At 46.6% G+C, this 16,513-nt stretch overlaps 1 protein-coding gene and 1 long non-coding RNA gene across 20 annotated transcripts in view; one reads left to right on the top strand and one right to left on the bottom strand.

The window, feature by feature from the left end:
- The window catches only part of LOC141374532 (uncharacterized), a 25,608-nt gene extending 10,100 nt beyond the window's left edge, over window positions 1–15,508 (top strand). The window contains exons 2-3 of the long non-coding RNA XR_012381501.1: window positions 9,060–9,191; window positions 15,451–15,508. This is a non-coding gene — a long non-coding RNA (uncharacterized lncRNA). The remainder of the gene's footprint in view (window positions 1–9,059; window positions 9,192–15,450) is intronic.
- The window catches only part of NCAM1 (neural cell adhesion molecule 1), a 296,714-nt gene that overhangs the window by 60,026 nt on the left and 220,175 nt on the right, over window positions 1–16,513 (bottom strand). For all 19 annotated transcript variants that reach the window (XR_012381487.1, XR_012381488.1, XR_012381489.1 and 16 more), the window contains exons 2-5: window positions 4,863–4,937; window positions 2,975–3,193; window positions 1,787–1,930; window positions 1,298–1,435 (exon numbers count right to left, since the gene is read on the bottom strand). Coding sequence is in view for 5 of the 19 variants with exons in the window: in XM_073903754.1 (XP_073759855.1) it covers window positions 1,298–1,435; window positions 1,787–1,930; window positions 2,975–3,193; window positions 4,863–4,937 (576 nt within the window). In the remaining 14 variants the exon portion in view is untranslated. The remainder of the gene's footprint in view (window positions 1–1,297; window positions 1,436–1,786; window positions 1,931–2,974; window positions 3,194–4,862; window positions 4,938–16,513) is intronic.

The following is a 16,513-nucleotide window of genomic DNA, read 5'->3' as shown; positions in this document are numbered from 1 at the left end:
GAGAAGAAGATAGCAGGAGGGGAAGAATGAAGGGGAGTAAGTCGGAGGGGGAGACGAACCAAAAGAGACGATGGACACTGAAAAACAAACTGAGGGTTCTAGAGGGGAGGGGGGTGGGGGGGATGGGTTAGCCTGGTGACGGGTATTAAAGAGGGCACATTCTGCGTGGAGCACTGGGTGTTATGCACAAACAATGAATCGTGGAACACTACATCAAAAACTAATGATGTAATGTATGGTGATTAACATAATAATAAAAAATTATAAAAAAAAGAGTTCTAGGCAGCTGCAGAGTTACTATGAGGGATCTAAATTCCAATGTGTCCTAAATAATTACTCCAAACTGAGTAAGTCACCCATAAACACGCATCAGTGTTTTTCAACAATACAAAATATCATTATATGTAATACATAATATTGTTTTTTAATAACATAGCTTTAAAAGCTACATTAATAGGTCTTATTCCTTTTAAAATAGGATTCAGCTTATAGTAGCTATTTACCATGATGTATTTTTTCAATTAATGCATATTAATCTTATAACTACCATGGTAAGTAGAACTTGATGTCCAAAAGGGGGCTCTTGATTCTGGAAAAAGTTGAAAATGCCTGTTCTCGGTGGTTAGATGGTTAATACCAATTCGAAATGCACCAGCTCACCGAGTGACATTTCTCTGGGACTGTCATAAACAGCCCTGTGCAAAAACAGTTTTTACCAAAGGAATGAGAGGGGGAGAATTTGGCAAAAAATATGTATCAATAGCCAAAACAATTCAACCACGATTGACTTATTTTCTTAGCACTGACATTATAATTTCCTGTAAACATCTTATAAATGTCAGATTGATTCCACGGGTGTGTTTATGTGACACATTGCAGATTAAGATTAATAAACCCGTGGCCCTGATTCTGACTATTCTGAGGACTGAATTGATTATAATATCTTCTTTGAACATTGAACCAAGGGACTAATCTCACAATTATGGTAACCTCAGGGACAAGGAAGGATGAATAAGAATTTATTAGAAAGCACGGAGAAAAGTTTCTAGTGCTGTAAGACAATGAAGGGCATTCAAGAATTGCACTAGAAGTCCCCCGAGTTGAGGGAGACCCAAAAGGCAAGTGTATTAAGAAAAAACAAAACAAGCCAGAGGCTCTACTGGGAAGGGGGGATTCACTTGAGATAGATGCGTGAGTCAGGATGGGATTTATTTAACAGACCAAAGAGGAAGTTACGGAGGATTTGGGGGAACCAGGTGGTACTAATGGAGAGAGCAGGAAGAACGGATCTCCTCACCGTTCACAATGACCTGAATGTCCTTGAAGTTGATCTCCCCCCGTGCCAGGATCCTGCCCTCGCAGCGATAAGTGCCCTCATCTGTTTTCTTGATGTCCCGGATCTGCAGGTAGTTGTTGGACAGGACTATGAATCGGACTAGAAGAGACAAGAAGCAGGTTCATCCAAGGGTCAGTCAGAGAATTCTGGTATCTGCAGGGAGGTTGCAGGTGGCTTTACACTGAAATCAAGACATGGGGCCCTGGCACTGGCAGACAGCCAAGGGCAAAAGTCTACTGGAAATTTATCTTTTTCTTTGGAGACAAGGTCAAGTGCCTGAATGTACAAGCTCTGGACATTCACGCATTCGGGACCTGGAACGTGCACAGGGCTGTGGGACACTGGGATCTGAGGTTGGGTTGAAATGCCTTGGAGGCTGGCTGAGGTGGAAACCCTAATGGACCCTGTGGCTTGGGGGTTAGGGCAGCCGCCAGGGAATTCAGGCCTCACCATCTTTCGTCAGGATGACATCTCGGCCTTTGTGCTTCCAGATGATGGTGGGGGGGAGGGAGCTGACCACATCACACACGATCACAGCATCTTCCCCCTCCCTGAACTCTTGCGGGGTTGGTGCATTCTTGAACATGAGCTTCTCTGGAAAATGAGCAAGAGAAGAATAAGGGAAAACAGCTGGTTGCCCCACACAGACCCCTTTTCGTGAGAGCCATACTGCTTGGATTCAAGCTGTGGGCAGCTCTCAACCCACATCTTCAGTGGCCCAAGAGAGGGTCCCACCCCATCCTTGGCCAAGATGCCCGGCAAAGCAGCTGGTGTAAGTAGGGGAATGTGGCATCAATGTTTGACAGTCAATGTCTATTCACTGAGTGCTAAATTTATCGTACTTTGTGTGGAAAAGGATCTATGGAGGTAAAGGAGTCTCTTTACCAGTGTCCCTTGCCATGTGGGATGGTGCCAATGAAGCACAAAGCAAGGTGGAATGAACTGGTACAACACCTAGTCTACAACGATTGGTCATCAGTCTCCCACTCTGTGTGACACCCCAAACCCAGCTTTCCTAGAGCAGAGAACATTTTGAAGAACACAACAGAAGAAAAGCAGGCTTAATGGGATTAAATGCTATGGCAATCAATACTGTTCCATTAGCTGTCACCCACCATTACACTGGCCAACGAGACAGATGCATGATAACAAGGTAATGAGATGCCACCTCCAGCCTGGATTTCACTGACAATGGGAACTGCCTGCTCTGAGTGGCCCAGAGTGTTCAGATAATAATCCTCCACACCCCACCGAGCCTTCGGACTCCATTAGCAGCAGGGGAGAGTGAAATAAGAGGGGACACTTGAATTATACGATAGCCAGCCAGCGCCTGGAGAAGGGAAGGGGCACCCTTAGCAGCCCTCTGGAAACTGTGTGATTTGAATTTAGAGAATGGAGGCCAAAGGGAGGCAGGTGGGACCCACGTGACCCAGGGTTGTGAGTTCTGAGTTGGCCCAGGATCATTTAAGAACATACTGGAGTTCTTAGCTCAGTTCAGAAAAGACTCGGGGAGTGGGAAGGAGGAAGGCCTCAGGGAGCCCTCGGCGGCCATCCCACTCTGCCTGCTACCCACGCGTCTTCCTAGCCAAAGGAGAGGACGGGGAGTGGGGAAGAAGATAAGATGGAGGAGGTGCTTACGGAAGATCTTCACGTTGACCGTGGCCTCTGACTCACTGCCGCCCTCGTCAGTGACCACACACTTGTAGATGCCGGCGTCGTCAATGTTGGCATTGTAGATGGTGAGCGTGGAGGAAGAGTCGTCGTTCCACACCACGGAGATCCGCTGCTGGTTTGGGGTGAGCTTCTCTCCATTGGGGGAGAACCAGGAGATGTCTTTATCTTTGGCATCTCCCGCCACTGAAGAGGAAGAGATAATTTTCAAACTGTGGGAGTTAAAAAGACAGAGTCCCCTCCAGGGTGACCGTGGGTACTCAGCAGCAGCTACCGAACAAGAGGTCATCGGGCCCGACGACCAGGGAGGGAGAGCATTGATGCGGAGGACGTGACACCGCCTTCCCCTGGCTTCTGTGCTTCATCATTTTGCACAAAACACCACTCACAGTGACGGGAAAGAACTCGACAACCCCTCGTGAGTATGCCTATCCTTAGTGAGGGACGAGGAGAGGTATTTGTTGAGGACCTACTGTGTGCTGGGCTCTAAGCGAGGAGCTCCAGCCTCACAGAAGAGGGGGCAGAGGGGATTCATGTCTAGGATCTGAGCTCAAGGGCCTGGCGAGTCTGAGCCAACTGGTCAGCCTGTTCTTGAGGGCTCAGACTGTGGTCTCCAGAGAGGAGGAGGAGACACCAGCTCATCTAGGAGTGTGGATCCCAACCAATTTTATTCTAGCGTCTATCTGCCGGCCCAAACTGGCTCGACTGTCATTTCAGCACCCCGTCTCAGACAGACAAATTCATCTCCTTCAATCCTGCAAAGAAGACAGCCAGAATCACCCATGCATCCTTTCCCCGGGGCACCGAGGAGGGGCAGATGCCGCTGCTAAGGGGTCTCAGACACTGCGCGGGAACAAGGGCTTTCGGCTCCGGTGGCCACGGCGGCGCCCTGCCTCTCTGCATGGTGCCCCTCCCCGGGCCACACCACCCAGCCCTGCACAGATGCTTAGTATGGAAATGAAGCCGTCTTCCTTTCAGGGCCCATCATGTTTTCAATAAATATCGCTATTTGCAAGATGTGCTGTGGGCTCCACGGCTGTGTCTCCAGATCATTTAAATTGCTGTAATGAAGGCAAAGCTGGAGTGAACACATCCGGCGGCCACAAGGCACCTCATCCAACGCAAATCATGACCGCATTTTAAAGGCCCCTCCCTGCCAAAAGCTGCTTGCTAAATGTCACGGTTTACACCTAGCTCAGCTCAACTTCCCTGGTTCTTCCATGATCTGAATCCCAGTCCTGTCACATACGGAGAATCCAAAGCCTAATCGGAAGCTTCTCCTCCACAGGACGCTTCCTGATGTTATCTGAGCTGTGGAAATGGGGCAAATTTTCTAAACAAAAAAAATAAGGGCACCAGATCTGACAAACCCCAGTGCTCTGGTGGGGGGCAATGAGACAGAATACCAGTATTCACAACCCAGGACCCACATTTTCACGGCACAAGAGACACCGGTGCTCAATTTCCTTTCAGACAAGTTTCAGACCTTCCTGGATTTCCGTGTCCTAGGAGATTTTAAGCAATAAGCCTTGCGCCGACCCCCTGAAGCATGGTTTCTGAGGCAGCACTGTTCTCCCGCGTCACGCACAGAACTCCGGCTGGGTACAGAGCAGGGGACCCGGGGTGATTCGCTATTTTGGGAATTGCGCTAACTTTCCTCAGGAAATCCCTAGACCTCCTCCATCACCATGCAGAAGCCCAGATGACACATCTCACTGTGCTGGGGAAGCCCTTTGCGAGGGGAAGGAAGAGGCCTGAGAGCTTCGCTGGCCCTCCGGCCCCGCACACCCGGGCCAACTGGCTACTGCTCTGCTGGCGGCCTTTCCTTAAATGCAGTGAGGCACGGGGCACTTGCCTTGGCATAAGAAGAACTTGGATTCTCCGACGCTGATTTCTCCTTGGCTGGGGACGATATCCACCTGCAGAGAAACTGAAAAAGACAACGTCCGGTTGAAACACACATTAGGATTTTTTTGAAAGGGAACCCAGAGCTTCCATTCAAAAACGGGGTTTCCCTGCTCACATTAGGAAAGAGTGAAGGGAGGATGTGGTCTGGGTCGAGAGCCTGTCACCACCAAAGAATCCATGGTTCCCATGCCGAAGCCAGGAATGGACACGGTCTGGATCCTTTCCTGTGGAATGGCTATCCCCTATCAGAGAGCCCGGGGTCCTCTGGGAGATCTGGGGTGACCCCTTCCCCGCTCTACATGTTTCTGACCTCTTGAGAAGGCCATGGTCCTGCTCCAGACAGCAGCACCTCTGGGATTCACAGAAATAACAGATCAGTTACTTCTGGAAATCAGCCTAAAGTGTCCCCATGGCTGTGTGACGAGGGACCTCTCCAGTTTCCCATGTCTCATTGCTTCATGACTGTGGAGGATTCACTGTGATGATCCAGTTGGATCTGGAAGCAGGGGATGCCAAATGCTCAACTTGCCTCGTGACTAGGGGACCCACACCCTTCTTTCCATAAGAGGAGACAGCATGCAGCATCATCACTCCAACCAGTCAGGTGCCCTCCTGGCAAGCTGTAGGGGGATCTGTGCTGTACGGATTCCCTGTATCTCCTGGCTACTTGTGCTGAATTTCTATTTGACGATCCCCATGCTCTGTCGTTCCTCTCCACTGATAAGACAAAATACATTGCACGGGATCCCCCAGACTGCCGTATTCCTTCGGTTCCTTGTATATCTGCTCGGAGCAGATAACTGTTCCTCATGAAAATATAGTTTTAGGGTAGGGAAAAAACTGCTTTTATCCATTTGGATTCAACTTCCTTCTGCCTCCCCTCCTCTTAGGTAAAGTAAATCGGAAGGCTAAAAGCTAATGGACATTTGGTTCAACGCACGTAGCTTCTTCAAGCGGATATGGATATGGAGGAGGGGCTGGGACTCAACAGGCCCGGTAATAGAGACTCAGTGAGCCCTTCCTCGATCGGCCATTTTCTCTGCACTGCAGAACAGAGGGCCTGCTGGTTGCCATGGAGATGGACTTGCAGGCAGAGCCGCTGCAGGTCTCAGTCTGTGCTCCCGTGATGAAGGGACCGCGGTACACGCAGCAGAGCAGAGGGATCAAAGGGCCTGCAAGGGGCTGGCAAGGGGAGTGCGGGGCGCACCGGGCCACTGGGGGCGCGGCCTTGCTTGCCACCTACAACAGACAAAGCCGACCCGGGAGAAGCAGCAGAGGTAGGGGAGAGGTGGGTAGCCTGGTAGAGAAAGGAACTGCAAAAGGAAGGAGGGAGGGCGCAGAGTGAGGAATCAGGCACAGAGTTCAGGCCAGGGGAGGATGCTGAGTGCTCCACCATGAGAACAAGAGGGGGGAACTCAGACGTCCAAATGCTGGTTTGGAAGAAATACCGTAGTAATCCGGGGGCAGCCAGCCACTCCCTCACTGGGTTTCCTGCCGATGACTCATCCCCGGCCCAGGACTGAATTCTCACAGAGAGCAATGAAAGGGCATCCCCTACCTTTCCCGAAATGCTACGCGGCACACGGCGCTGCGAGGGCACCTAACCCTGTGCAGGTGTCTCTAGCTGTGATGTCTCTTTCACTTTCCTCTGGCCAGAGGTAGGTGCACTCAGCTCCAAACTGAGGGAGCCAGTAGGAGTCTCAACCAGCACCATGTTGCACCTGCTTATTTTCTGGGTGACAAAGAGAGATAAAGTGACTTCGCTAGGGTCACCTCTATTTAGGGCCAGGGTGGTGGTGGCCGTAGAGCCCAGGCCACCTGGCTCCCAAGGAAGTGTTCTTTCCACAGTGCTGCCTCTGTGGGTAGAGGACAAAAAGTTTCCATTCATTCGGTTTGACGAACAGTCTGGAGAATGTGAGGAACGACCCTCAGATGCACCATCCCCTAACAGAACAGAGCTGATAAGGCCTTTAGTATTTTGGGGGCACGGGGTCTGATGGAGAGGGCCGCAGGCCAGCGCCATCCATCGTAAGGCCAACCAAGACCCTTCCATTCTGTCCATGGCTTGCATTCCACAGAACGATGGGCCCATGAGAGCCCAGGAGCTGTGCCTGTGCCATCCGTCACCTACGTAATGGTCCTTTCTGGAGTTTACTGGGGCATTCTTTAGAGAATTAGAGGCATATTTCTGCCTGAAAGGTTCACTGGCCCATATGCTGAACATTAGCTGCCAGCTTCAACATATGGATCCTGTTATTCTCACAGAGCCCTTACTGCTTTGAGAAGGATATTCTTATCCCAAGTGAAAAAACAGTCTTCATCTTTTCAGCTCTTTTCAAACAGAACATGACTCTCCGGGGGCCAGAGAACACAGCTAGGCTCAAGAGTTTCATACCCAAATGTGGCCAGTATCCTTCTCTGCACCATGGAGAGCAATCAGAAACAAGAATTTCAAAGGAATTCCCAGCTTAGGCAGATCCCACGCACACATTCATCATCACAGAAGTTTTTTAAAGAAGACATATCCACTTAGACTCCCGGCACACATGGAAAAGATAGTATGATTCCTCCTTCAAAGCACCAGAGTCAAAGCTGGGCCAGAGGAACCCCAGACTCTCTGAAAGTCAACACTTGGCTGTCTTCGACCGTAGCACAATGGCTGATTATTCTTCCCCAGATGCTGAACCTTGAATTCTTAGGTTTAATAATGGTACGTGGAAATCCTGCTCTACTCTCCAAACTCCGTCCCTCGGCTTCGTGGTGCCCCATCCTCCTACTCTATTAGACCTTTCACTGTTTGCAATAAAAATTCCTACCTCAACTTTTGCCTCTCTCCAGTTGCACATATAAGTGAAATTTCCTAACCAGGCATAACTCATACCTTTAAAGAAACCTAGGAAAACCCTTCTCCCAGAGAAAGTATCTCAACTCTTGCTTTGCACAAATGCTCGGCAAGAAGGCCACGCATTATCCTTCTCCATCCTAGATGCGTCCAGAGATACAGGCTTACACGCATGGGGGTTTGGATCCGAAGGGCCATCATCCCCCATGACCCCCTACAGCTAGATCACACGTTCTGGTTTACAAAACATACTCCGTTCCTTCGTCTGATGCTCACAACCGTTTGGAGACATAAGAAGGCCTACCTTATTGTCTCCATCCTATACAAGAGAATATTAATGCTCAGAGAAGCAAAATAACTAGCCAAGGGCGACTCAGCTAATGAGCAGTTAAGATTCAAAGTCATCTGATTCTAAGACTCCAGCTATTCCCTCTATATCCCGAAACTACCACTCACCTTTGGCTGGCCATCTCATAGGCTCATTATGACCTAGTATTTAGCATTTGCTCTCTTGCCAACTCACGGGCTAGAAAGAGCAGAGTATACAAATATCTTATAGTCAAATTGCTGCCTTCGTTTCTACCCTGGCTAATTCTAACTGGCCTCCTCACCCACAGATGATCATAGCATTATAACTCCTATTTCACAGATAGGGAGGTGGAGGCTCGGTCCCATAAGCAGTAGAAATGGTGGAGTCCAGACTCCAACCCAGGCTGGATAGAGTCGAAAGCTCCAGATATTTCTCCTATACTCTTCGATCACTTATGAGCAGACAGGTAAAGGGTTCTCTTAAGAACAGAATGATCCCCCTGCTCCCGTCCTCATCTGATTTTAAAAGTAAAATAAACTTGGGGGAGATTTGTACATTTTCAAATGTGTTTTCTGTTTAAATGTTTTTTTAAAAATCGATGTTATGTCCAAAAAGAGGCGAACTTGTTTAGCAAACAGCTTCAGATGTAGAGAGAAGTTTGGGGACTCTCAACTTTCTAGCAGAGGCAAGAGAATTTCCTTTAGTTGCTAAAGGAAAGTGAATTCGGATTTCAGTTCATAAAACATGCTAAGGCACTTATCAGGAGAGGCGGAAATCTTACCAAAGCAAAGCAACAGAGACAAATTATTCTGATTTCAAGAAGGAGACCACAGATTTCACTTGAGTCAGCAACTTCTTGCTGTAGTTCGATTTTTACTGGTTTTCTTTTCAGATTCTAATGTGCTTGACCAGGTAGGAGCTGACAGCAGAATGTAAACCCAGGTCTCTCCCGTGGCTAATTGAAAATATTTTCTTGTTAAATGGTGATGAAGATGCTGATCGCTGAGGAAGATGGACTGCAGGTATGCAGCAGGCCCAGAACCAAGGTAAGAAGATGCCCCAGTCACCAATTTAAGAGAAGAATGAAGAGCAGAGGATTAATATGATCAGTGACTATGCACCAGGTAAGGGAATTTTCTAGAACCTATGTAATAACAGCTAAGAATTTTTGAAAAAGGTATCATAGTGTCACTATGAATTTATCTTGTTAGCTATTGTTCTAGAAATGAACCTTGACTATCACCATACTTAACCACTTCCATGGAGAGTTGTTTTTTATTTTTCAACTGTAACTAATGCTAAATCTCTTTCATGTGACCATACCTATTGGAAATCCAGACATCTGGACAAGGAGTGTAACAACTGAGGGGACCCCGCTTGCTTCTGGCAGTTTGTTCTCCTTATTAGCAAAGTACTTGAGGGCAACTCACTATTAAACCAACCAAACTCAATGAAAGTAAAGCCAAAACCAAGATGGCAGTACTGGAGAATGTCTGAGGCCCAGGACTCTGGACCAGACTGTTGAGTGTGAATCTCAGCTGTGCCACCTACTAACTGCGTGATCTTGCCATGTATTTTAACCTCTTGGTGCCTCTGTTTTCTTATCTGTAAAATGGGGACAAACAGAACCCTCTTCATAGGGCTGTTGGAAAGACAAAATGAATTCATATATGTGAAGCACTTAGAATAGCATCTGGCACATAATAAACATTTTATGCTTGCTGTCTATTATTATTCTTAATAAATCTTTATTTACAACCCTTCCCGAAGAAATTATTTTGATCACGGTTTTTGAGGGAAGCAATGTTTCTCTATATGGTTTAAGATAAAGTAACCTTCTCGAATGAGCCAACTGGTCAGGGGGCCCAATTCCACTCTCTACACTAATTTAGGAAATTCTACTTGTCAGTCACAACTTTACTGGTATACAAGATGACGGAATTCAATCAAAGGCAAAAAACAGTTAAGGCAGGAGCTCTAGACAAACCACTTCACCTTGGCCTGTTTTCTCATCTGTAAAATGGAGATGATGGTAAGACTGCCTCTGTGTGGCTGGACTGTCATGATAATTAAATGTCAGGAGAGAGCCATAGTTAAGAAATCAGGGTCTGGAGTCAGAGAGGCCTGGGCCCAAACCCCGGCTCGGACACCAAGGAACTCGAGAATCTCTGAGCCAGTGTGCCACATTTATAAATGAACACAACAACCCTATTTATCTCATAGGCATTGTTGAGATGATTTAGAAAAGTAATGTATGAGAAGTACCAAATACCAGCTTAGGCTCTGGTTTTTTAAATGGTGGTACATATATGACAGCATTTTGAACTCACACACACACACACCCTGCAAACAAACAAAATTCCCCATAATGCTTTTAGTGAGAATAAGATAACAGGGACCTCTTATAGACTACTTGTAGACACATACACCTCTTACAGCATGTGTGTGTGTGTTTATATCTATGTGTATGTATGGTACATCCGCTGTGAGCCTAGATAAACGTGTGTGTGTGTAGAATAATGCAACTAATCAGATTGCTATTGTGGCAGGAAGCAGCTAGACATAGGTAAATTCATCTCATTTTGGGAGAGAAAAACAAACAATTAGTAATGATGAAGGAGTCTCGCCCATACTTGACACGTGAGACCTGTAATTCTGGCTTGAGGTACTGCTGATAGCAGCTGGCAGAGGAAGAAAATGAGGTAGACTGTTTCACTTTCAAATATTAATCCAAAAGTTAAATGTCATTTTAAAGGAACTGTAAAATACGTGTTCTCAGAGATTTTGGCTCCAGGGTCTGTATAATGTCATCACAAAGGCAGACCATATTCTAACTAACACTGGAAGCATCTTCATTGCTTAAAGCTGGCTCATAGCAGCAACTGAAACCATCTAGAAGCCATGCTTAGGGCTGCTCAGTTGGGGCCTCATCTATGGAAGTGCTGAGAATTCTAATTCCCATCTAAACCTAAACATCAGAAGTCTTCTAGATAGGGTTCCCAGGCCAACTAAGTTTATAACCAAACCCTTCGGAAGCACCCACAGGAGCTGGACCCCCGGCAACCCCTAGGATGTCAGCCAGCCTAGTGAGTGAAGGAAGCCCTTCAGAAAGCTGTGGTCTTTCCTGGTTGAGAACGCCAGCACACAGCAGGTGGGTCAGAGCAGAATTCAAGACTGGAAGAGGAAGGAAAGATGAGGTGGTGGAAGGTTCATTCTCCATTAGAATTCATACTCCATGAGAATGGAGAAGCCAAAGCTCCCTGTGTCAAGATAAAGCCATATGCATACGTTGCAGACATATGCAGACCCTGTTAAACCAAATTCACTTGAAGGAGATGTGGGCTGCATATAACAGACAGGTTTCCAAAGTCTTTCATTTTAATAAAACCTCCCAAACTGGGTAATGTTTCCTTACGAAACCCATGCAATAAAGAGTCCTGGTGAAAATTCTCTTTACCATCCTCAAGTCCCATGGCTCTTCCAAAGTGATGGGGGGAGGTGTGGAGAAGGTCAATATGGCTGTAGAATTCTTCAGTTTTCCATGTCATATGATACTATCATAGATCTTACAGTAAGGAATAAAAAGTCCTGAGCATCACTGCACAACCAAAGCCTCCATGATTAATCTGATATCCCATTACCGGGGACATTCTGTCCTATGGAATTCTGGTAGCCAAACAGCAAAATCACTTGCCAGAAGCAGGAGGCTCTATTTCTTAGCATCATACACGATATGAGCTGCTGGAAACCAGGACTAATTGGGTGCCGTCTCTGTTTCATGGGACTGGCTTCATGTCAGAACAGAGCCAAGGCATGTAATGGTTTCAGTTCTCTTGGCCTCCCCAGTTCCCTGGGTCAAATTAGCATTTTTGTTAGGTCTGATCAAATGGTTTACTTTTATAGAAAGAAAGAAGTCAGCAGTTTTAAGCCATCACTGTTGTCCCCACATACCGCCTAGCAGCTAGAAGACTTGACTAATGTCACATCACGATGTCCTATACTCCTGGTTAGAGGGCAAGAAGATGGACATGTTGGTTTAATCTGCTCAGAAGTTAACAGATTCATGATGGTGCCCAGGCCCTCACTCCCACCTCCAATCCCCAACCCCAAGAAAGCCCACAGTTCTTACTGGGAGCTCTCTGGAGCATTCTTTAATGGGTAGTGGGAAGAAATGAATCAGTGGGATACTGAGCAGGCCAAGATGGACCCAGACAATTTCCACACCACACCCACAGATCAGACACAGGGGAGAAGCCTGCCTGGCTCTGATAAAAAGATGCTTGTTTATTTTTTGTTTGCTTATTTTAGAAGAAGGTCATAAAGGAAGGAGATGCACTGAAGAGTTTACTATATACGTTTTTTTCTCCAAAGCAGCAAAAAGTCAAAAGTATACTCACAGAGTCTCAAAAGGGCCAGATTCCAGATAAGGAGTGAAATCCTTTCTGAGTGGGCATTAGCCTGGTCTCACCCAGTCCATAAGGGGTGGAGGCGGGAATGTTCCATGGCCCCTCGCATTGGGGAGCACACAGCTGAAGGCAGGCGTGTGTGCCAAGAGGTGGCAAATGCGGGTCTAGTTACACTGTGACTTCTCAGTCTTCTACAACATTGGATTCATGGCCAGGACGGTAGAGCTGTTAGTAACAAAGGAGGGTAGAGCCAGAGAGGACCGGATGCATCATCTGCAACCCCTTCCTTTTACAGATGGGACACTCCGAGAGTGGCTGCCCAGGGTCCCTGCTGCGGACCTGCGGTGTTGGCCCCACGTGCTGACTCCCACCCCAAGGCACTTTTTGCTTTTGTGTCTTATTTCCTCTGTGTGTCCTCAGTAGCTATTTTACCTGTTTTGCCCTAGTCTCACCTCTGTCCCAAAAGAGCAGGCGTCATCAAGTAAGAGAATTGCTCTATTAAAGTGCAGTTAAGAAAGCCGGGCAAACGGCAGGTGCTCTGCCAGTTCTGTCCCAAGCCAATTAAAACGCCTGCTTACCTCCAACACCGTGGTCACTTTTTCACAAAAGCTCAGCTTCCCCACTTCCTTTTCTGGCTGCCCTTCCTATTGTTGGCCTTTATTCAGGCTAGCACTTTACATGAAGCTGACTTACTGACGTGCTGGGCAAGGACGCAAATAGGTTTTTGGAACTCAGCTGAGGTTCTCCAGATGAACAACATAAAATCTATCAATCTGCCTCGAGAACCCAGGCCTTCTTAATAAATTGCTGCACGCTATCTGATTGTGTCCAGGATGCTCCGACAATGTTTTCTTAGGTCTGTTCTCCCGAAATGCTGCCTTCACAAAATGACTCACCTAACTTCTTTTCTTCCAGCTGTAAAAAGGTACTTTGATAAAAGGAGAATTGTTTCTCTCTCGCCCAATACTTTTGCCAACAAGGCAAGAAGTTGGAATTATATGTTCTAGTATTTGTCCAGCTGTTGTTTGCAGATGTTGTATTCTTTATACCCAGAAAATAGAAATTTAGAGAATGCTAGCGTGCAACTTCATCCTGAGAATTTCAAATCCTGCCCGTGTCTTTCAAAAATGTCCTTATGTGTTTGTAGCTTTAAGCACATCTGGGCTATTGAAGATACAAAGGCTTATAATCTCTCAAACAACCAATGCAAAGAGTTGTTAAATTTGGTTTTGGTCATGTGAAAAATTCACACTCTCAAGGATATATATAAATATATAGTAATTATTATGTGCCAGTCACCCTACTAAGCACTTTATTGAATTCGTGTAAGCCTCATAACAATCCTATGAGATAGGGAATTTTATTATCCTATGGGACAAACAAAGAAGCCGGGGAACTGAGAGGGTAAGTCACTGGCCCAAGGTCACAAAGCCAGTAAGAGGTAGAGCCAAGAGCTGAACCCATGCAGATCTGGCTCCATGATCCTTGATCTTAAGTTATGTATTACTTAGTCTCAATTAAAGTCAACTTTCATGGAAAAGGAGCTGATTTTGTGCTGGATGAGCTAAGCACATAAGTAGAGAAAAATACTATCGACTCCAGATATACTCCACTCAGACCCTGGGATACAGTGATTCTGAAGGGGGGCTGGAAACAGGTTCCTTGAATTCTGGGCCCACCAGCCACACCAGCCTCCCTATTCTAGCCCTACCTTCATCTCCAGACTGAATTCTCTCTGCCCTCCCACCCCCTCTCCCATGGGCCCGGCCTTCATGCCCACCTGTAGCTCTCCTCTGCTGTCACTAAGTGCTCCGAATTGGTGGTGGCCACCAACAGGATCAGGCCAGAGGCTGTGCGTTGGATCTTCCCAACTATAGGTTACTCCTGATCCCCCAATTTGGAGTCTGGATAAGCCATATCATCCCTTACTAAAATGTTAATATTAAAATTGTTCTTTGGTGATATACAAATCGTGGCTGATTCTTTGCTCCTCTGTAGGGTGTGCATCTGAAATGGATTATTCATGGATCTGGTCATCTGGCAGTCTCTCAAAGAATCATTCCCCTTAAGAGGCCATCTGTGGAGCATCCATAGTAAAGAGATTCCTATGGGAGGCCACAATCTTTTCTATTCGGTGGAGAACCCTTTCCCCACTCCCTCAGCCACCATCACCCCCAACCAGATGGTGCCTGACCTGTTAGATGACACATAGAACCGCATTACACAATATTTTAAAAGGGAGAGAACAGAAGAAAACTGAGCCATTTAAGTAATAATAATTTTACAAATAGTATATCCATAAATCTAGAAAATAATCATATTATTTTCCTGAGTTAGGAACAAATGAGAAAGCGCTCACTGGCACCACTATATAGGGTAAGAGCTGAAATGCCCTTTCCAACTCTATGGCTTGTCAGGAACTGAGAGCTGAGAGCAGCCACAGCCCGGGAGAGGGGAGGAGAGGGGAGAGGAGTAGGGGCTGCAGGAGATGGTGGCCATGTGGTAGTGCCAGCACATGTGAAGTACATCTCCATTCTGAGACTGTGGTATTCTATCTGCCAACCTTATGTTCCATCCAACCATAGAATTACCCATAATATTATTTTCTGAGTCTCAGTTAAAAGTCCTTTGGCTACACTTACACCTCCTTCTTGTCTCTGCACAACATGATTTCAGGGACCCAGAAGAGCCCCAGAAGCTCTCCTCCAGCCCCAGGCTGCTTATCCACCTTTTTTCCTTCATTCTTGGTACTTCTGCCTTATGATTTGTATGCCTAATAACAGTAAGGGCCTCTGGTTGTACTCTAGGTTGCTATCAGTCTTTTCAAGTTATAATGAATCAAAGATTTGGGTAGAGTTTGTTAGGAGGGCTGGGGAGACTGGGAAAAAAACAACCCAGTGCGCAATGTTACACTCATCTCGATAGCTGGGACCTGCTCCATGTGCTAATCATGCTCCTTTTTTTTTTCTTCCCCCAGAATACAGCTGCAACCCTAAAGAACTGCTAAGAAGTCATAAAGTTAAATATGGAATGAGATTCTTATGACAGCCTTTATAGTTTTTTGTTTGGGTTTTGTTTTTGTAGTGAGATTTTATTTAAGCAACCACTATGAGATTTTTTTCATTATTCACTTAGGCTCCTTCCCTCCCCCAATCCAAGCCCAACTGTCCTTGACGATCTCACCTTCCTTTATCCAATAGGCAGGAGAACCTCTCAATCCCAGTCTTTGAAATCAAAGACAGAAACATTAAAGAGGGTCCCCCCGCCATGACACCATGTCATCATGGACTTTGATGTTCAAGGACCAAAATAAGTGGGATCCCAAGGAGCCAATTCAAAGGTCAGGGGCAGATACCAGGCTCACTCATGAAAAACAAACACAACCAAACTCATCTGTTGGTGGCAGAATCTTCTTTTAGGAAGGATTTCACGGAGGCAATGTTTCTTAACTTCTTTGTCAAGGTGACAAACTCTAGTTATGAGCAACTTTAAAACCAAGTAACTAAACTTTCTTACACTTGGATCCTTATCTCAAAAAGAAGGAAAACCTACCAAGAGACACATTCTCTCCTTAAGGGAGGTTTCTGGAAAACCTCCTGTGAACTCCAGGAGACCAGACCCCCTTTCCTGGCAATGGGAGTTCACGGGGGCCACAGTGATGCTGCCTGACACTTCCAGCATCAAGTCTACATAAGGGACTTGGGCGGGACACAGGGGAGGACACACACACACACACACACACACACACACACACACACACACACTCCTTCACCCTGTCTCCCTGGACAGTGAATTCTCCTCCAGGAACTAACTTCTGAACTTTCAAAATGGTGTAAGGTCACAGTGCCCAAGAACTGAGGACACTGGTCAGTGAATTTTCCTTCTTTAGAAATAGAATCAGCCCCAACAGTAGCTAAACTTGGGAGAGCAGTAACTAGCTTCTATTCCGAACTGCACTGATAGCTACAAAACCCAGAAGTCCTAAGACTACCGGCGACCTGACCTGGTCATCTTTAAGTGAGTGCAGCTCCCATGGGATA

This window comes from Callorhinus ursinus, unplaced genomic scaffold, assembly GCF_003265705.2.
Source record: "Callorhinus ursinus isolate GAN/ISIS: 27379988/994484 unplaced genomic scaffold, GSC_fseal_2.0 scaffold19, whole genome shotgun sequence".
NCBI classification, from domain to species: Eukaryota; Metazoa; Chordata; class Mammalia; order Carnivora; family Otariidae; genus Callorhinus; species Callorhinus ursinus.
The sequence above is the reverse complement of the archived record's forward strand: the minus strand, read 5'-3'. Positions and strand labels throughout refer to the sequence as shown.